Below are 21683 nucleotides of genomic sequence, written 5' to 3'. Positions count from 1 at the left end.
CTTGCGGACGGCCAAAGTTTGTCCACGAAGACAACAAATGATTTGTGCCCCAATTATATCTTTTCCGGTTTCGCGATGAGACTGGTTGCCTCCGAAAGAGCGAATCCGAGGAGAGAGAGGGGAGACCAACAGAGAGCTCTTTCGCCGAGGAGGTTCCCAGAGCACTCCGTCCGCGATCGATCTCGTGGTATCGATCAATATCACCGGATCTTGCTGTTCCTTCTTTCAATCTAAAAGAGCACAATCTCCTCGAATTTCGCCCATTTGTTCCTTCGTTTATCTTTCATTTTAGATGCAACGATGATCTGTGGTTACATGGAATCCTAAGTACGCAATTCTTCATGATTTACCTTCAACGAAACCCTAATGCTTGCGGAATCCCTTGCAGAAGCCAGACTCTTGATCCTCAGCAAGAAACCCTAACCCTACTCCCTTGGAAGAAGCCTAGGCAATAAGGGAAGGATGTCCGGCCAAGGACAGAGATTGACTGTGGTCCCGACGGTGACGATGCTCGGGGTGATGAAGGCCCGGCTCGTCGGCGCTACCCGAGGCCACGCCCTTCTCAAGAAGAAGAGTGACGCCCTTACGGTGCAATTCCGCTCGATCTTGAAGAAAATTGTCTCCACCAAGGAATCCATGGGTGAGATCATGCGCAACTCCTCCTTTGCCCTCACCGAGGTCAAGTACGTTGCAGGAGACAATATCAAGCATGTGGTGCTTGAGTCCGTTAAATCTGCATCCCTCCGAGTTCGGTCCCGCCAGGAGAATGTTGCTGGCGTCAAGCTACCGCGCTTTGAACACTTTGTCGACCATGGCGCTGGGGATGCCAAGTCGGACCTCACTGGTCTGGCACGCGGTGGCCAACAGATTCAGGCTTGTCGTGTGGCCTATGTCAAGGCAATAGAGGTCCTTGTCGAGCTTGCTTCCCTTCAGACCTCATTCCTTACCCTCGACGAGGCCATTAAGACTACCAACAGGAGGGTCAATGCACTTGAGAATGTTGTCAAGCCACGGCTTGAAAATACAATTAACTACATCAAGGGGGAGCTTGATGAACTTGAACGAGAAGATTTCTTCCGTCTTAAAAAGATCCAAGGGTACAAGAAACGTGAGATTGAACGGCAGCAACAGGCTGCAAAGAATTTTGCTGAGGAACAATATGCAGAGAAGATCTCGCTGAAGAAGGGAATCTCAATAAATTCAGCTCACAACTTGCTCACTGTTGGTGTTGAGAAGGATGAAGATATAATCTTTTGATGCCATATAAATCTTTAGCATCCTGCGGTTGGTATCACTAACTGTTATTTTAGATAATGCTTTTAATTTTCTCTTGTGGTTAGTGATCGATCTTTTGCATAACAAATCTGTATTGAAATATTTCTTTGGTTAGCTTCTAATAATATTGGTTTTGTGTCTTTAACAATTCACAGATGTGCTAGACTACAACATACCATTATCTTCGTATATATAGAACTGAACAATTTTAATTGCAATCAGAATCTCCATCGGTTTGGCTTTTAGATTTTTCTAGTCTTTGTTGCATACGATTAGATGAAACTAAGTTAAATAAGACATTTATAATTTCTAAAATTGGAAAATTATTGAACCTATACAACATAGAGAGCTTGGAGAAGTTGACAGGTCCTACAATATAAAGTTATTGTGCTCGTGATTAATGTTTTGGTTTAGGTTGGTAGGTTGCCAATATATTTGGCCAGTATTGTAAACTACAGTCCAAGAAAAAATGTGATCATATAACTATATTGAAATGGCATATGTGCTCAATGGTTGCATGGAATATCAGAGTTCACACGTGGACATGCAGCCGCATATGCTGTTTGCAAATGGAAGATGTAGCTGCATGTGGATTTTGTAGTCTCAAATGATACATCCTTCTTCCTCAATTTTCAAAATTGGTTTTACTATTACATCATTGTTATCATGCTATAACACATGGCTCATAGTAAAATCACCTGTAAGTTTTTTGAAATGTGCTCCATTCCTTTTTATTATCACTCGAATAGCTTATTAAGTGCTTATGATAAAATTTCAGGCTTGAATAGATTCATAGTTTGACAATAGATTATTATTACCTATCTACAATATAAAGTAGGTCCTACATGTAGATTTGGTATTAAGTTACATACTTCCAATTTATGATGTTTGGGTAACTAGAAAGGTAGCATAAGAAGTTCTATTTGTTAACAATTAAGGTGTTTCTGATTGAGTATGAAATTAGGTATTGAGGCTTGATATGATATGAATATGACCAAAGGAGACTTAGAGATACATCATGGGTGAATCAAAGAGGAAGATTTATTGCCATATAAACAATAAAATGTGGCATCATGGCTTTACTATTTGTTTCTATGGTGGAAGAAGATCCATGTAGATTACCCTAAATAACTGGGACTTCACTATTTGTTTTTATGGCTGTACTTCCTGACAATAAATTTCTTTTTTTCAGAAATCTGTGCAACTGTATATACTACTGCATGCACTATATGGAGAAGCTTCGAAAAATGCAGGATATGAGCAAATTTTATGTTTATAGAGATTTAGTAAATAGCTAGGAATAGACACGGCATGTATCTTTTCTTGCATCTTTGGAGGGTATAAATTTAATTGCTAGGTGATTGATGTGTATGGACTAATGTTAGTATAAGCAATTATCTTGTCATAGCACTAAAGTTTATTAAGGATGGTTTTTAATTAGAGCCTTAAAGTTTTAAATCAAATTCATGGCTATAAGTTCAGCTTGAATCATTGGAGTAGTAACAACCAATTGAATTTGATATCAAGAAATTTGTACATTAACTTTGGTAGGAAATAGCAATCGAAACCTTAATCATAACAAATATTATTTTAGTTTTTGAACTAAAGGATGTAAGTACTCATTAAAGAATATAAGTGCCCACCACTGACACGAATTATGATAAAAATAATAAAATTAAGGAAACTCAACTTGTTTTCAGATAAATAAAACTTTGCTTCTTGTTTTTAATGGTTAATCAAGCCATCTCCTCAACGGAATTGGATAAAAGATAACAATTCATGATGTCTTTTTGGGTGGCAAAGAGGTGTCTGTTCGGTTACCTGGGTCCATGGAGATGGATGTTCTGTGATGCAGCCCAAGAGTTCAAACCATGGTTAAGTAGGTTTGAACTAGCTCTTTCTTATTTTCTAGGGACTTTTGGCCTTTTTTGCAATATGATGGTGACTGGACTAATTTGAATACTGGAAACAATGTAAATGTTTTCATCAAATAAAGTTAGAAAGAGGTGGTAGTAAACATGTTTTATGTCTCTGTTTTCATGCATTTGCTTTTAGAAATCAGAATAAAGAGCAAAATCAACAAAGAGGAACTTAAATTATGTTGTCTTGTTGTGTACCTATCTTCTGGTGCCAGACTACATCCATCGAGTTCTTTATTGAAATTTTGTGCTTCACTGCCTATTGACCTGTAAGGTGGGAATTCGATGAGAGTTATCTTTGACATGCTTATCAAGGTATTTTGTTGAAAATATCTGTTACATTTTGAGCTAATGCAATCTGGAACATGTCGTGTGAAGTTGCCATTACTATGATATTTAATAAATCACCAGCAAATATTGACCAGAACTATGGTAATGAATTTGCTTGATCATGTTTGTTAAGTTAAGAGTTGGGCACTGTCTTCTGGTATTGGTACGTGAACTATGATCGGCCTGACTCAATCTTTTGGGCATAGTACGAGTCCAATTGCAGGACATAGCAGAAACACTCTTTTGGGCAATGCTGTGTTGCTAATCAACCCAGGAGGTCAACTGGTCCAGAAACATTCTCTTGCCACCCTAATTTGATGTCCTTAGCTTCCATAAGTGAGAGTATGATAAGTTTGTGCTCTTTCAGTAGGAATCAGGGTCTTTTCTACTTTTGGAATTATATACCATGATATCCATGGAACTGAAAGATCTAATGTTTTATACTTTTGGTTCAACAAGCAATAAAAAAAAAATATCTTAATGGTAAACTTCTAGAGTTCATATTAATAATTGTTATGGAATTTGAATATCTGGACTCTGAAGCAAAGACAACTATGCATCAGCCCTTGCTGCTGCAAGCTGCAAAGCCTGCTGAAACAACCTCACATCAGAAATCTTTAGACTCTAGACTTTGAAGGATATCTATTAGATATTTTTAACCAGTGATTTCAATAGGCGCTCGGGTGCTCGCCCAAGCGCTCGGGCGAGGCGAGGCGAGGTCCGAACTCCTCGCTTCACTTCCAGGTGGCGCGCTTCAAAGAGGCGCCGCCTGGGCGCTCGCCCGAGCCCAGGCGCCGGGCGCTTCGGGCGAGCGCCTGGGTTAAACCAGGCGACCGAACCAACGTTTTAGGTCTGGTTCGGTCTCCGATGCTTTAGTTGGTTCAATCGAACCAACTAAAGCACCGATATCAGCAACCGCTGCCCAACCCTAACCCTGCTCGCGTTCACGCTACCGATGTTGCTGCTCGCTGCCGCTGCCGCTGCTCGTTCCCGCTGTCGCCACTCCCGCTGTCGTCGTTCGCCGCTCCCGCTCCCGCTGCTGCTCGCCGCTGCCATTGCCACTGTCGCCGCTCTCGCTGCCGCTACTCACTTTTACCGCTGTCGCTGCACCCTCGGTCTTCCCTTACACTCCTCTTCCTTCTCCTCTTTCGAAAGTATACTGTTAACAGTATACTATATACTGTTAACCAAGGTCTGCCATACCGAAGCGTACCGCTCGTACTGGGCGGTACGTACCGATCCGACAGGTTACCGATACGCGGACCGCTCGGTACCGCTATATGCTACAGTATGAAAAAAATAAAAAATTGTTCGGTACACCAGAGTGTACCGCTCGGTACGCCCTGATGTACCGCCCGGTACACCGGTACCGTACCGTACCGTACCGAGCCCGGGTCGAAACGCCGGTACGGTACAGTATAGCGAACCTTGTTGTTAACAGTATACTAGTAACAGTAATGTATTTGTATTTATTAGATTAATGATATATTATTTTGATTTTAATACTATTAAATAATTATATTTATTAATTATATTATATATTTTAATATTTTAGCGTCTCGCTTCGTTCGGGCGAGCACCTAGCGCCTCGGGCGTTTTTGGACCTTGGCGCCTTTTGGTGCCTAGCGCTTTTTAAATCACTGTTTTTAACATATTTGCTATAGGTATTACTGTCTAATATCATCTCAGTCTAAAATCTTTCTTAGCTTATTGGGTTGATCTAAGTGAGCACCAATTCATCAGTCTGGTTGTGGACCATGAAGGATGGATTGGTCTCATGCAGTTATGGATTCCTCTGATTTAAGAAGTGCCAGTTGGACAATGTAAGTCCTAATTTCATATATGTGTAGATGAACATGTAGTTGCTGGTATAATCTGCATTTTATTTTTAATCTTGACTGAAAAATGGTCCGTACAGCATTAACCATGGTGCTGGATTATTAGCCATGGATAACTGCAGTGAGCTACCCACTGTTTTTTAGGTTGCCCAACAAGCATACTCTTCGAAAGTTGGTATTGGTATAAGTGACGCTAGGATTCAGGGCATTGATGATCAGGCTCTCCTACGAATTTCATTGGGTCATCCTTGGCTCGCCTACCAATGATCACTTATCATGAGATTTAAATTTAATAACCATTTGCATCAAGATGCTTGTGGATGTCACATAGTTATTGTGCAAATCAGAGTTTCTAGTTGACTTTTCTTTTTATATTGATAGTATTTGTTGTTTTCTTTCAATCTTTTGAGTTTAGCAGTACTTTTGATCATCTATTTCAATGGAGATTTAGAATAAACCTATTTGCAGATCTAACTTCTAGGAGTTTCATTTTAGTTTAATATTGCTTATATATTGGCTTCTGTCTATTTATTATGTTCCTTTTTTTTCCCCACACCCCCAAAACCCTAAAACCGCGCCACCCCCACCACCTCCTCTCCCTCCCCTCCCCCCCCCCTCCCTCCCGCGCCCGCCGCCCGCTTTGTCATACTTCTTATGCAAGTAAAATAAGGCATAATATTACTTTCTAAAGAATTAAGGCAACATCAACTGCATCTCTCTCTCTCTCTCAACTGGTGTTATTTTCACTATATCAAAACTTCTTGCCAAAGTACCAAGTGTCTCCCTCCTTTGCTATTATTGGATCATCATCAGCTAAGCTTCCAAAGGAAGCTTGGTTTTTGAAATTTGGAGAATGTCTATTTTTTGGGTTTGCAATGTATAGGTTCTACTGTCTAGAGTTTTGCTATAGATGAAGTGAAAGATAAATTTTAATTACTAATAACTCCCATGAGACATGACTTCGCAGCTGGACTGTTTTTACAATGATTATGTACATATAAGCATTATGGATTTTCAGAGTGAAGTTGGTTTACACAAACAGGGAAAGTTACATAATTGAACCTGCTTTTTTTTTTTTGTTCCGCATTTGAGCTTAGACTACTTAAACTGATTTCATTCTACTTTTTAGTTTTGCAATGTTATCAGTGCTTTCATGCTTATTCTCTTAATCTGGAATTTCAGAGTTTGTTGTTTGATGAGTTATTGTTTTAGTAATTTTAGCTATGTTATATAGAATGACACTGCCATGGTCACCATTCTATTTGGCCAACTAATGCAACTTTTGCATTTTTGTAGAGTGACTGGATGTCACACTACGTGAGGACGCTCACAGCAGCAGTATCCATGGAGATTTTCCCCTACTATTTGTGGCGTACGGTTCAATTACAATGGGTGTGTGAATTTATTACAAAACCGACGTTTGAGGAATCTTATCAGATATTATGGATAGATCTAATAAATAAATCACTGTACTTTCTTGAGTAGTGTATGATGTAGCATGCTTCTATGTTAAAGATTTTACACACTGCACAGTTCATATCGATCAATTTGAAGCTGAAAGTGTTCCTTTTTTCTTTAGTTACAACAATCTTTGTTGCTTAGATTGCATTTTCATCAGTAACGAAAGAAATCTAAGTCATGTAAAGAAGTTTATATTACTCATCCCCCGTTCTTAGATAATGTTGCTCTGGTCATGCAAGTAAGTTTTGCGATTTTAAATCTTCCATCACGTTTGTGATGCAAGTTTTGCATGCTAAAATTCTTTTTTATAACCATTGTTTGTAGGCGATCAGCAGTGATGGGAACTAATATTTCATGCGGCTGAGAGAAAACTCAGCCTGCAAGTTTGGGCTACTGCTTGACTCGGATTTCGATGCGTTTATGATCAATGAGATAGCATTGATTTAAGTAGGACATCGAGCCAAATACATAACATGTGACAAACTTAATGTGTCTACCTGTTGCTAGTTTTTCTTATCGCTAACAGATCTCGGATGTCGATCCCATTATGATTTAGATGCCACTGATCTCAACAATTTCATAAATCCAGATATCGATCACCAGCAATTGGATGAATAGTTGTGAGATGTGTTGATAGTTCTTCTCGTTCTTGCTCATCCGATAAAACTATCGAGAATCCTCATCTAGAAACGTTCGACTACTATAACAGATCCGAACTCTCTAAGCTCACGTCTACGGACATCAATGACCAAGACTTCTCGATACCTATACTCATCATCTGCCCCATCGTGCCTTTGTTTATACCATAGATAATACAATATACATACATGGATATATGTATATATATATATATATGTATATATGTATATATACATATATATATGTATATATACACATATGTATCTGTCTATATATATACACTTACGTATATGTATACATATATATACATATGTATATTTATGTATATAATCCCGCCCGTCTCTCCCAGTTCGTCGTCTCCTTCGAGAATTCTCCATCGACAACCGCGTTTCTAGGGTTTCCACCGCCCTCGTCTTCCCCGCGACGCCTCCTTCCGATCTCCCCGATTCCCCGTTGGCCGAGCCCTCCTCCTACCGGTGCCGATCTCTTGAATCCGCATCGAAGTCTCGCCCTCTGCCCGCTTTGTTTCACATTGATCGTTCTTGCGGCGATCCGAGATCTCGCGGTTCGAAGGCGTTGCGGAGTCTCTCCCAAGTTGGATCGTTATTGATCTCCTACAACTATCGTCTTTAGTTTCTGACCTTGGTGAGTTTGTCCTTAGTTTCATCGTTTTGGTTTCTTTTACATTGGAGCTGAACTCCGAATGGTTAGCCTGGTGTCGAACGTCAAGACGTTTGATTTGTTATTATGACATGATATGTAATATTGGGTTCATGTATTGGTACCAGATCAGGGCCCTAATTTGTGATTTGTGCACCAGTTGATGTCTTTTTGGATGCATATCCGATGTTAGCTCGGTTTCAGTTTCATGTTGTGCAGTGTCAATGATTGCTTTCGATAATTATGTATAAAATGTCGTGTAATTGGCAATAAATTTCGGAATCTAAGTGCTTTTGGAGGTTGATATTTAGGTAATTATTTGGGAAGCAGGTTTTTCTTTGGAGATTCTAGATTTGATTGCATTGACACATGTAATGCAACAGTTCCACAATCATGATTGTTTATCCCTGTTACACTCCTTGCTAATTGAAATAATTAACATTTTTCTAAGTAACCTTATAACCTTTTCATGGCTGCATAATTGGTTAAAGTCTTCAGCTAATTTTTCATTGATAAAAGTATGTCTTATCAAATGACAACTTATGTAGTATTTTTAAATTAGATTTTGAAGCAAATTTGACACTTCTTCAATAAAGTTGACAAGTCTGTCAGTTAAGAATATTGAGATACTTATTAATTATATAGCTTACATTCAAGTAACTTGTTATGTATTCAGATAACATGTACTGTATGCAAACTGTGAAGTGCATACATTTTCATTCTGTATCGTAGACAGGGTACGTCATTATGGCATTTAGTGGAGAATGGGCACAAGGTAAGAAGAGAAATAACACTCATGATAAATTAAGAAAGTGGTAGAGGCAATTATTATGATCTGGAATTAAGTAAATAATCCATTTGTTGTTCTCTTACATCTTTTTCTTGCTACTTAATTTGGATATTAGATAGTAACAAGATTACCTACCTAGAAGTTTGTTATCTAAGTTGTAGATTGTGTTTTGAGCCTAAATCTGGAAAGATATTTTAGGTTGGGAAGAAGATGAGAAATGCAGAGATCTCCATGTCACAGTTCTTTTGCTTTTTTTTTTTTTCTTTTTCTTGTTCCTTCTTTCTCCATGATGCAACTTGCAAATACTTGTGAACTTATGTCAGCACACTCATCTGAGATGCTAGATGTTATTGTCTCAGTGGAGTTGGAAAAGGCACACTCATCTGAGATCCTTTCTCAGCATTATCTGGCAGTTGTAAGGCAACAACTACTGCTTCTGTTGGTTTAACTAAAGCCACTGTAACTGATGTGGGCATTGGTTGTATGCGGCCATTTAGTTGGCTAGTTACCTAGATCGAGATAGCAGTATATGGTCCTTTAGCTGTCTGTCTAGTGCCTGTGTTATCTAAAATATTGTCGACAATATCAACAATCAGAAATTGTTGATTCATATATTCGTTTGTTGTATATTATATTATTTCCTTTCGTCTAAAACATCTGATCATTCTTGACAGTCGTGTCTAGTTCAATGAATGGATGCTTGATACTTTAGCAGGGTTTATCTGGTAATGCTTATTGTGACAACAAATACTTATTAGACGAAAAAAGAATTTATATGTTCTTTTGATACTTCTGTGATCTTGGAGCTCTGCTTGTGTATGTCAATGTGCTATTATATTCTGTTTGCAACATAGCTACTGCAAGTTTTAGAACCATTTCATTGTTAATTATACTTGGTCTTGTAGCTCCTTTCTTGTGGTTAGCCATTGCAATTTGCCAACTAGTTTGTATCAAAGCACTGACAGCAGTACCTCTTTGTCGAGTAAGCAATAGTTTACTTAGATTTCTTTCTGATTTTCTCAAGGGCTGATCATTCTTTTATTCATCTGACATGCCTCGTTGTGTTTTCTGATATAGTTCTTGGATTTCACATTGATTTATGTTTGTGTATTCTTTACAAACAGAAACGAAGCATATTTCTTGCAAAGGTTGAACTTCTTTTTGCTAAATCAAGAGCTTGTGGTGGATTTGGGGAGATGAAACCAGGCAAGGAAGGGCAGGACTCCCTGAACAACATCATTAGACAAGCAATTGATAAAGAAACACTTCTTTCAGTCTGTAGAACTGGTGATAATCTTGTTCACTGGATTCATTTACTCCAATGCTCTAGACCAGTAGGAAAGCAGCAATTTTTCTAAAGATTAATTGTTGGACAATTTTGTAGGAGGAAAGGATAGCATTCTTGAACTTTTCAAAGGTGAGACTGCTGGCATGAGTGAGGCTATGGAAGATAGTTGTTCTTCAAAGGATAGTGGCAGCACTATCAAGGGGACTAAAACCTCATCTGAACAGATGCAAGCACTCAAAATTCCTGAAGCTGTTCTAGCCTTTGCTCAAGCTGCTGCAAGGGCAAACGGTGAGCCTGAAAAATGTATGTCAAGTCTCTAAAGAAGGTATTTGGATATAACTAGTGATAGGTTATAATTCTTGCTAAATCAAAGTGGGTTTGTTCATGGAGTTTATAGATGAACCCTATCTTAATTTGCCAGATCTTCCAGGATGGCCTTTGTTCTCACCAGCTAAGGTGCAATTGCAGAAATGTGAAAAGTGTTCTCGAGAGTTTTGCTCTATGATAAATTATAGAAGACACATACTTGTGCATAGGCGTACCTTAAAGATTGATAAGGTCTTATTCTCCACCCTATCTCCCTTTCGCAGCATGGCCTTCATTAACGAGATCTCCTTTTAAAGCATTATTATTGTCTTTAACCTGAACATGGATGCCTATAATAATAACTAATCGTTTGTTCTTTTGGAATTAAACTACTTATAAATTTCCAAAAAGAAATCAGTATGTCTTTCTGTTCTTGTTCTTCGAGCATTTGTGGAAGTTATAAATTAAGATGTCATCTGCAAATAGTTCACAATTCCATTTTCCCCTATTCTTTGGTCATTTGCATTATTGCCTGGAGTCCTATACTATCTATCTATACATCCACAGGTTTTCTATCAAAAGAATCCTGCTAAAAGGTATTGCATGAACCATTTGTTTATCTATCATTATTCTTTTCTGACTGAGTTTTATGAACATACCAGAATTGAGCATGTAATTGATCATATGAACTTCCTTGGAACAATTTGTTCTTTCACATCATAATAAGATATCATTTCTGTTATTTATTTTTTAAAACTTCTAACTTTTGCATATGGTTTTTCTTGTTTATGGGTGGTTACAATTTTGTAGGATTTTCCAAGGAACAGGGAGTATTTGGGTGCCTTCTGGGATAAGGTAATACTTTGCTTGAATTTGGAATATAAACTGTAAATACGGCTAAGCAAGTTGAAGCATAATATCGAACTTTCACTGAAGGCACCTATTCATACGAGTGGTTGGACTTGGATTTGGTCTTGGATCATGCTCAGTTATCAGCCATATGCAACTGTCGTTTAGTTTGCTCCTTTTTTCTCTCAGACACTAATTCTTCTTTGCATGTTGTAATTTCAGCTATCTTCGGATAAGGCTGAAGAAATTCTTTCTTTCACAAACATGTCCATAGAGGTGATGTTTTCACTTCAACCTTTTGAAAAGAACAAAAATTAATTCAAATGTTTTTCTTGTTTTTTGTCTACATAAACCTTTAGTAGAGGTGCATAGATGTATAAGTCCAACAGAGTTTTCACTTGGACACTGTCATCCAAAAAAAAGAATGTCAGACCATCTAGACTCGTACTCTGCAGATTAAATAATAATTTAAAGGTCCTTTTTATGGAATTTTTTAATGATAAATAAATGGATATATAAATCTAAATTGTGAAAGACATGATTGCATTAGTTGTAATCTTATTCTTTATAAAAGTGACTACATCAAAATCATCCTTTCCAAATTTCCACTGTGAGAATTTAGCAGCAGGGTTTGACAAGCAAACCCTATCACTTTCCACAACAAAAAAGGAAATAAAAGTTAAATAAATAAAATCAATTACATAACAAAAAAAATTTCCTTCTCCCCTTTTGCACCTACTGAGATGCACATTAGTTTATTCCATAGTCACTTTAAATGAACTCTATTGGGCATCATCATCTGTGTCATTTTGGAAAATTGAGAAGATGCATGCTGATGATGCACTGGCTTTCTTGAGAGGACTCTGATAAATAGCACATTTTCAGGAGGTTAGTGGTGCTTCAATCATAAGGGTATTGTCATTATGGATTGGAAAGCCATTCTTTCATTCTCTACCGCAAACATATGCAAAGGCTGGATCTGCTTTATTGGTAATGGGCATAATCTACTTATAGCAGGCTCTCTATGCATTTTTATCTGCATGTCACAAGTACCATCATCGAACTATGATGATTTTGCAGGATGTGATCCAAGCAAGGCCTGCCAGCCCACCGATATGCTCCAAGAAACTCTTTAGTATCCTTGATGATGCAAGTGAAAATACTTTTTTGTGCACTGGCACAGCTGTGTCCTTGCAGAAGTTTGTGTTTGACGGTGAAGTATCAAAGATTGCACTGGAAATGAAAAACCTCATTGCTTGTATTAGTTTCTTGCTTGAGCAGAAACTGGTATGGTGAAGTCCTCCATATTTTCATGTTTTATTATCGTTTTACTTGTTGTGGGGAAGAAGAAAAGTCTTGACCAAATTGATCCAATTTACAGGTCAAATCATGGGTTGCTGACAAGGATGCTGAAGCTTTAAGATGCCATAAGTTGCTCATGGAGGAAGAGGAAGCTGCTCAGAGAAGGTAATCGGGTGATTTAACATGTGACTGAACCAACGTTGTTATAGTGATCTTACATATCTGATTAAACAAAAAAAAATGTTGGGTAGATTTTTTTGATCTGATTTGACTTTCTTATTTTGTTAATTATTAATTTTTGTGTCCATTCATGAAGATGCCTTTCTAGGTTATAATGCAATTTCTAACAGACCATTACCAAAGGTTTGCATTAATCATTATTTTTGAATCTCATGGTGAAAGGGTGACAATTTAGTCACCTTTTCTAAAGATTGGAGTCCTACCTTCATTTCTTGTTTTATTAATCAGTTAATCAGCAATTTTGTGGTTCAGATAACATGTAGTTCTTGCCTGTGGCAGCTTCACTACAATTGAACTCTTTGTGCACATGCCAGGTTGAGAGGTTAAAGAAAAAGGACAAAAAATGCATATGCTTGCTTCCTGTCTGTTCTTTGTAAAATTTTTTTAATAATGCTGCAAAGAAGAGTTTCAAGTATTTCATTGACATATGAAGTTATGTAGTACCCCAGAGTCTTTGATCATTAGTTTTCTTATAAAATAGTTATGGGTGAAAATTTGTGCTAGAAGGCCCTGCTTTAGATAACTCGTTTAGCGTTTCTACAATTAACTCAACACATCAAATCAAGCTATTACTAGATGTAGAATAATTTGGAATTATGACTGAGAAGAGTTTGTAAAATTGGAGTTTTGTAAATCGGCTTTACTTTCTGTCAGCCTTGAAGTGCTCCCTATACCTTGGTCGACCCTCTTAACATTCCTGAATGATTGCACCCTGGTAAAATGGTCATATGAAACTTGATAATTTGTGAATTTAAGAAGTCATTCAAATGATTCTGTTTGTAGAAACAGCTAATTGGATTTGAATATCTTTCACAATTTAATTTAGCAATCATATTTGCACTTCAAGGTCACGCTTTCAGCTGTTGCGGAATTGATTATTACTGTAATTCAATCTGGAAGTAATCATGGTTGCATTATAAAGGCGTTTTGTATAGTCCCTGACAATGTTGGGCTTGTATCCCTCTGTGACTATCTGTGCGGACCATGTTAATTATGTAACTAATGCAGGCAATTTAGATTCAAATTAACGTTGTTACTTTCTCACTATCACTGCTATCAAATGCTGTTTTTTCATGCCAGCCAGTAGACCAACCTTTGCCTGACAGATGGCATATCATATCCTGACTCATAAATGCTGATTCGTTATGGCATGTATCAGTGATGTAATGAAAACTATAAACTTTGTGTTGATAACAGTTGGAACCAGTTAGCTCATGATTTTAGAGTACTAGGAAGCAACCATGTTGTGAATTTAAGTGTGTTCTGTATGTACCCTTTGGTTAAGTTTATTGTAGAATCACACACTAATAGTGATAATAGTTTCTTTTTTGCTTTCTAATTTTTTCTGTAGATATATATATATATTTTTTCTTTTCTGTGGCTATCTAATAATCATGAGAAAGGATATCATTCATGGTTGCAGAGTACCTAGGTTTGATCTTTGTCTTTTTCTTGATGAAAAATTGACTTGTTGATTACAGGCAAGCTGAACTTCTGGAAAGGAAAAGATTGAAGAAACTTAGGCAGAAAGAACAGAAAACAAAGGACTTAATTGGTGTAGAAAATAGGATCGGTTCAATTAGAAGTACAGACGGCAAAACAGAATTCCCTGGGAGATCAAGTTCAAGGACTCCATCTCATTCAGATTTGAATACCCCAGCAATATCAGAAAACCAAGTCCATCATTTTACTCCATCATTGGACCCTGTTATGGCTACCGACTTCAGGATGCATGTGGATACTGAGGTTGCAGTTCAGTATATTGTTCAAAATCAGATGAATGACAAACAACATCCTGTTTCCACGCAGCATTTACTCTCCAAACCAAAAAAAACCATTAAAAATGGTTTTGGTACATTTCAGGTCCCTGCTGCAAAATTTTCAGGTCCAAAAAAAAATGGTCTCTATAAGGACACAAAGGCCGCTTCATCAACCACTGGTTATAAGATTTGGACCCAGAAAAATAGGCGAGAGGAGATGCCATATGACAGAATGGACAAGATTCATCCAGATCATTCGGTTTATGTTGATGGTTCGAAGGTTATAATTGGTTCAATATGTGTAGCACTTGGAAGCAGTGATAGATCTAAATCTTCTCAAGGGAAGCTGGTCAAGCCTTGTACTAAACACAACAATGTCAAATCTTCAACAGGAATGCTGTGGAAACCCGTGGGATGCCATGAAAGTGGGTATGAATTGACAACTATATCTGATATGAAGGACTATAACTTGGATGTGTCTTTGGCCAAAAATTCTGACCAAGTTTCTCCCAGCGAGACCCATCTTGCTTTAGTTGAGAAGAGAGACAGTGTTCCTGGGGCACAGCAGGACTCTTTGGCAGCCCAAACAAGTGCAGGGCCATTGTTGTTCTCAAGCAAAATTGCAGAGGCTTTTCTCACAGAGAGTAAGAATTTTCTCTCATTAATGTCCCTCCTTTCTGAAGTATGTGATCCGTACCCTCTTTAACTTAATCTCTGTGAACAAGTGAACTGAACCATATCTGTTGTACAGCAATGTTGAGTGAAAAAAATAATGAGTCTCTTTTTTATGCATGGTGATCAACTAGGTGTGCATTGTTTTGTATTGATCATAGTGTACGAATCTGATAAGCTTATAATATTATGCAGGATGGAAGGAGGCCATTGCTGCAGATCATGTGAAGCTAGTTCTACCATCTGAAACTGAAGCATATGATAGCTGTGATAATCCCCAGTATGATTGCTCTGAGGAAAGGCCACATTCTTATGATTGCCTTGGACATGGCAAATTTGGTAGCGGAGAAAAAGGTGGGGTGCCTGGAATGGATTTGATCGAATCTTCATCCAAGCCTAAATTTAGAACAAAGCCCGACAAAAATTACAAACTAAAATATGTTGCGAAGCAACGGAGTACTGCTTTAGGTGAGTAGATTGAGGTGGAATAATGGGTACAGTTTCAGTGTAAGATGCAGTCTATACACAGAGGCACCAGTTTTAGCAGAGGTCTTCTGTTATTTTATGTCCCTTGGGCAGAAGTAATTGGAAATGTTTGTCTAAACTTTCAAGGCTTCTCTCCTTTGTTTCCGGCAGACTGGTAGTCTGTAGGCGCAGTTTAATGTTGTAATAATCTGCTCCCATTGTTCTCCCGTTCAGTTTGTTCCAAATGTCAATTTCTAGATTCTCTCAGATTTCCCATCATAGTGCAATGGTCGAATTTGTTTGTACACCTTTTTCTCCTCTTTTTCGTTTTTTTTTTTTTTAATTTTACATGGCATGATTTATCGATGCTGCCACATGACAGAGCATCTTGTTGTCGTTTGGCAACCATCTATTATATATTATAAAATGGTCATGTTATCAGAGGCCGAAGGTTTGCCTTTGCCAGAGGTCCCTCGCCTGCCCTACAAACCCAACCTCGAAGAGGAAGATTCATATTAATGTTCGTTCGGAGGTTACCTCCTCCTCGTTAGGCGTTAGTAATAATTCTTCTTCCTCGAAACATCACCGTAACTGTGTGTGCAACCAGGAAACGTGCTTGTTGGGGCCCTTATGCTCGACGTGTGGCACGACCGCAAAAGGTCCTATTAGGGCAACTCGTGGGCCAACCGCGGTGTGGAAATGTTTGTTTTAATCGTAGAGTGGTGGTTGTGTGTGTGGTTTTTGTTTCGCGGCCAGCAGAGAACCTTTGGCTGTTTCTTCAATCCGTGGGAGGAGGAATACTTGCGTCGGCAATATGCTGACATTTCAATGTCATCTCCACCTTCTTTTCTTGTCTGCAAGTGAATGGTCCAAAGAATCTATTGAGAACAAATAGTTTACTTAATCTAAATCATCGACTTGCAATAATTATTCATTTATCATTATAAAAATAACTATTATTATTATTATTATTATTATTATTATTATTATTATTATTATTATTATTATTATTATTATTATTATTATTATTATTATTATTATTATTATTATTATTATTATTCTTCTTCTTCTTCTTCTTCTTCTTCTTCTTCTTCTTCTTCTTCTTCTTCTTTGGCTCGCTGCGACGGTTCGTAAAGAGCAGGTCATCTCCTGGTAATAATGCAATCCTTTACGACGTGACGCAGGTTAATCAACGCGAGATGAAGAATCAAACATGGCGATCAAGGTAGCATTTGTCTGATATCAATCGAACGTTCTTGTTGATCGAATCAACCATCAATTCCACGAGGAAGACACGACACGAGACGACTCTGTCATCTGCACCGCCAAATACACTAGTGTATTTGACGACGGCCAAACATTGCTATCAGTGGCCACTGTGACATGTGAGGCGGTCGAGTGTGACACGAAGTGGTAGGAATCCTATTTCACGTCCAATATATATATATATATATATATATATATATATATATATATATATATATATATATATATATATATATATTCAAAAAAATTTTAAAAAAAATTATAAATAATTATTTATTCTTTGCCTCGATCAATCTTGTTGTCGCTACCCCTATGCAGCCAGCTATGGCAATGATCTTATCAAATCCTTCCTTATGCATAAAAGATACAAGCGAGGGAGGACGAAAAAAGCTATCATCGCAACACCTCTTTTTTCCTTGCACCAGAACTGTCTCTACCTTCGTGAACCCCATCAAATCCTTTTTTGCGTGTAAAGCTTGTAAGATAAGGATAATAATGATTTACAAAGGTAATGTTAAGTCCAACGAGATTAAAAAAAAAAAGAGAGAGAGAGAGAGAGAGAGAGAGAGAGAGATAAAAATAAATTGATTGCGAGATGATCAATGAAATTTTTTAAAACTTAAAACGTTATCCAAGAATTTATCAAAATAATTTTAAAAAATCACCTATATACATATTAACCCGATAATTTGAATTAAATTTTAGAATTTAAAATATAAATCATTATGGCTACAGCCAACGTGGAATCCGTAGCCGTTGTCTGCGAATCCCAACTTTAAACGCACGTCGTCCCTTCGCTCCGCAAGGCCGCAACGGTCGTCTCTCACTGGGAAGCGCTTCCGACGCAGCGAAGTTTCGTTCATCATCCCTGCTTTTGTCGTGTCCTCCCTCCTCCTCAGCTCACCCACGGGACGACGTAAAGAGGAACGCAAACCCGCTTCGCCTCGAGCCGAGCGTCGGGAAAAGCTTTTGCCATTCTTAACCTCGACGTAGCCGAGCTGCTTTACGGAGCAGGTCAAAAAGCAAAAGCAGATAGATGGTAAAGAAAGAAGCCTCGAGGCCACAATTGCACGCCATGTTGCCATCAGGGAATCATCCCTATCTATCTTATTAGCACTGTACTCCATCTCCGATTAGTCTCGTGGCGAGACAGCACAACCCATCTGCTACCACGCCACCCCGCCTCTACGCCTATAAAGTCCCAACAACACCCTGATTCCTCCACTCAACGAGTCTGTCGTGCCCTTTACCACAAGCAAACAGGAAGATGGAAGGGAAAGAGGAAGATGTGAGGTTGGGAGCAAACAAGTTCTCGGAGAGGCAGCCGATAGGAACGGCAGCGCAGAGCGACAAGGACTACAAGGAACCGCCACCGGCTCCCTTGTTCGAGCCCGGGGAGCTCACCTCTTGGTCCTTCTACAGGGCTGGGATAGCGGAGTTCATGGCTACCTTCCTCTTCCTCTACATCACCATCCTCACGGTCATGGGCGTGGTCAAGTCCAACAGCAAGTGCTCCACGGTGGGCATCCAAGGGATTGCCTGGGCCTTCGGTGGCATGATCTTTGCCTTGGTCTACTGTACCGCCGGGATCTCTGGTAAGGGATCTGCTTTCCCTTCCATTTGGGTCTATGAAACCTTTTGGTCGACTCACTTCTGCTAAATCGTCAGGTGGCCACATCAACCCCGCGGTGACCTTCGGGCTGTTCCTGGCGAGGAAGCTGTCGCTGACCAGGGCTCTGTTCTACATGGTGATGCAGTGCCTGGGCGCCATCTGCGGTGCCGGTGTGGTCAAGGGGTACCAGAAGGGGCTCTATGAGAGCAACGGTGGCGGAGCTAACGTCGTGGCTCCTGGCTACACCAAGGGTGATGGCCTGGGTGCTGAGATCGTCGGCACCTTCATCCTCGTCTACACTGTTTTCTCTGCTACTGACGCCAAAAGAAACGCCAGGGACTCTCATGTTCCCGTGAGTACATGTCCAAGTTCTTGATGTTGACCATGGTTGATCTGATCTAACAAGTGTTACGGATCTGTGCAGATTTTGGCTCCCCTCCCCATTGGGTTTGCCGTGTTCCTTGTCCACCTGGCTACCATCCCCATCACCGGCACCGGCATCAACCCTGCCAGAAGCCTTGGCGCTGCCATCATCTACAACAAGAAGCATGCCTGGGATGATCATGTAAGTGTGTCTGTGGAACCCTCACAAGCCTCAGATGACACTACTTACTAACTGTCCTGTTTCCTTGTCTCAGTGGATCTTTTGGGTTGGACCCTTCATTGGAGCTGCTCTTGCTGCCATCTACCACCAGATAGTCATCAGGGCGATCCCATTCAAGAGCAGGCCCTGAGAGAGCCTTCCATCTCCTCTCATAATCACCTGTCTCATGATTCTGTGTGCCTTTCTTTCATCATGGCTTGTTTCTGGCTTGGAGTGTGTTCCAGAACTGTGATTTGCACAGCACTGTGGTCGTCGATCAAGAGTGTAAATTAAGTACTGATGCATGTCGTTGTGTCTCTCAATCTAAGTATGTGGTGTTTGCCAGCTTCCGAAGCATATTCTCTTGTTGGGAAACCTTATCTCTTTGCATATATTTATTAACATCTTCATCTTATCTCACCAAAGTTGGAGTGAAATAAAGTAATGGAAAACAAGGGAAGGACGGAGGTAAAAGAAAGATCGAGCGAGTGGCATACTCTCAAAGCAATGATGGTGGCCGGTGCTGGCACAGATGGACGATGATGGTGGGTGATGGGGAGAACCTTTAGGTGGGATGTGATGGGAGCGGCGTGGTAGGCCAACTGCTACATGGGGGCTGCTGCTAAAGGTGTGGTTCTGGCAGCCTGGTTTTCCCATCCGTCCAAAGCAGTGCCTCCCATGTTCCTTTTGGCAAAGCAGACGGGTTTTGGTGGGATGAGGCCATGCACGAAGAAGATGCTTCTGCCTGCAACTGAAAGCTTTGGGACTTGGGATTCTTCAGGGCACGGTCTTTGGCGACGAGGATGACCTGCCACACCTGTGTTCTATGCCTCTTCGGCTGCTCTTTGAGACACCCCACTGTTCTTCACGTTCTTCTCCACAGGACAGACACCTGCAAGATTTTCTGCATGATTGTTTTGAAAAAGAAAGCATTTATTTGCACGTAGACCAGAGAACATAAAAAATATATATTTTTATGTTAGATAAATTCAATCTTATTTGGGTTTAATTATAATTACTCATTGGACTTGGATTTTTTATCGTTTTGATCTTTAAAATTTAAAAAATAATTTTAAATAATAAATAATAAATAATAATTTTAATATTTTAATTATGTTTTCGATGATGACAGACGATGATGATACTATTGTGAATGAGAAGAGAGACAAGAGGTGAGACGACGATGTAGATATCAACGCTCTACCTGTATGTTAGTACCGATAAAATTGACACCCAACGCTAACTCAAATGTAGAGCATTGACAATAATTACTCATGACTCCCAATAACATTATCGTTCGTCACCATTGAAAATATAATTAGAATATTAAAATTATTATTTTACTTATTTTTTTATATTTTCGTCGATGAAACTGATGACATTACGATAAATAGAACTAGATGTTTCACTTTCATAATTATAAAAATTTTAATGTAAATTTTATAAGTCTAAACACTAGGATGGGTCTACTTAATTATAAGGGATAGCATTTAATTAGCCCTTTTTTATAATTAAAATTTTATCTTTCTTAATTTTTTTCTTACAATAATTATAAAAGTCATAGGTTCACAATTTTGTCTTTAAAAAAAAAAAAGCATATAATATTCTGTGCTATCTTTCGAACCCTCTAAACTCATTTATGAACGTAGATTTATAAAAAAAAATAAAAACCTATTTTAGGTAACTATATTTTTTGTGCGAATATATTATGCTTGTGGATGTGCTTTGCCAAAAAGAATATGGCTTTAGTGTTTTTTTTTTTATGGTGGGGGGGGTATAGTTGGATTTTCTTCACTCACTTAAATCATATTATTGAATTCTTGATTCAAATCTAAAACTAGATTGGATGAAGAGAAAAAATATATCAAGGAAGGATCGAATTAGGATAATAAAATGAAATTTATTTTGTATCATGTTCGTTTCCATTCTGACTATTAAATGTCAATCTATATTTACTTTACCCAATGAAATCGGATTCATTTCCTTTAGATTTGAATTATGTTTGGATAGAAAAATGAATACTCGAGTTAGGATTAATTGCTAAGCTTCAAATTAATAGCAATTGTCGAGGAATTGGGTATTTCCTAAGAAGTCAAAACCTAACATCATCTCCAATAATATTATTTCATCATTACAATACCATTGTTCGTAAGTCTATCATCCAATTCTATTCAAATCAATCATTCAAAAATAATAACAAGTCATTTAAATTTTTTGACCTAAAAACTGATATGAGATTATGGCTATTAGATATTTTAAAAAATAAAAATTCATTTTTTTAAAGATTTTCTTCAAACAATTACAAATGTAGATTCGACGACATCGTCGTGTTTGAGGGGTAGTATTCTCCACAGGATGGCGTAATCATGACGTCACGCATCCTCCGGTGTTTCATCAAATCTGCACCGTCGGATGAAAGAGAACACGA

General features: G+C 38.6%; 2 protein-coding genes and 1 non-coding gene across 9 annotated transcripts; all 3 read left to right on the top strand.

Moving 5' to 3' along the window:
* Positions 1 to 28: 28 nt before the first annotated feature.
* Positions 29 to 6940, top strand: LOC135623189 (V-type proton ATPase subunit D-like). The gene is made up of 3 exons (XM_065125839.1): positions 29 to 187; positions 389 to 1284; positions 6659 to 6940. The coding sequence occupies exon 2, from the start codon at positions 463 to 465 to the stop codon at positions 1255 to 1257; it is 795 nt and encodes a 264-aa protein (XP_064981911.1). The 5' UTR covers positions 29 to 187; positions 389 to 462; the 3' UTR covers positions 1258 to 1284; positions 6659 to 6940.
* Positions 6941 to 7792: 852 nt separating this feature from the next.
* LOC103973377 (uncharacterized) lies at positions 7793 to 16063 on the top strand. Of its 7 annotated transcripts, none has more exons than XR_010491281.1 (11): positions 7793 to 8107; positions 10037 to 10199; positions 10297 to 10488; positions 10622 to 10758; positions 11317 to 11361; positions 11578 to 11631; positions 12241 to 12345; positions 12436 to 12642; positions 12737 to 12822; positions 14379 to 15301; positions 15525 to 16063. It is a non-coding gene; the product is annotated as an uncharacterized LOC103973377 (transcript). The 7 variants fall into 7 exon arrangements; XR_010491278.1 differs by having other exon boundaries at positions 7794 to 8107; positions 10297 to 10503; XR_010491289.1 differs by lacking the exon at positions 7793 to 8107 and having other exon boundaries at positions 10097 to 10199; positions 10297 to 10329; positions 10425 to 10488.
* Positions 16064 to 17898: 1835 nt separating this feature from the next.
* LOC135623186 (aquaporin PIP1-1) lies at positions 17899 to 19612 on the top strand. The gene is made up of 4 exons (XM_065125830.1): positions 17899 to 18655; positions 18729 to 19024; positions 19097 to 19237; positions 19311 to 19612. The coding sequence occupies exons 1-4, from the start codon at positions 18328 to 18330 to the stop codon at positions 19404 to 19406; spliced, it is 861 nt and encodes a 286-aa protein (XP_064981902.1). The 5' UTR covers positions 17899 to 18327; the 3' UTR covers positions 19407 to 19612.
* The last annotated feature ends 2071 nt before the right edge of the window (positions 19613 to 21683 follow it).

This window comes from Musa acuminata, chromosome BXJ1-3, assembly GCF_036884655.1.
Source record: "Musa acuminata AAA Group cultivar baxijiao chromosome BXJ1-3, Cavendish_Baxijiao_AAA, whole genome shotgun sequence".
In the NCBI taxonomy this organism is placed as follows: domain Eukaryota; kingdom Viridiplantae; phylum Streptophyta; class Magnoliopsida; order Zingiberales; family Musaceae; genus Musa; species Musa acuminata.
The sequence above is the reverse complement of the archived record's forward strand: the minus strand, read 5'-3'. Positions and strand labels throughout refer to the sequence as shown.

Excerpts from the sequence above, each read along its gene's own strand:
- LOC135623189 (XM_065125839.1), top strand. The coding sequence starts at position 463 with ATGTCCGGCCAAGGACAGAGATTGACTGTGGTCCCGACGGTGACGATG.
- LOC135623186 (XM_065125830.1), top strand. The coding sequence starts at position 18,328 with ATGGAAGGGAAAGAGGAAGATGTGAGGTTGGGAGCAAACAAGTTCTCG. Across the intron at positions 18,656-18,728 it reads CTGTACCGCCGGGATCTCTG|GTGGCCACATCAACCCCGCG; the intron begins GTAAGGGATCTG and ends CTAAATCGTCAG. Across the intron at positions 19,238-19,310 it reads AGCATGCCTGGGATGATCAT|TGGATCTTTTGGGTTGGACC; the intron begins GTAAGTGTGTCT and ends TCCTTGTCTCAG.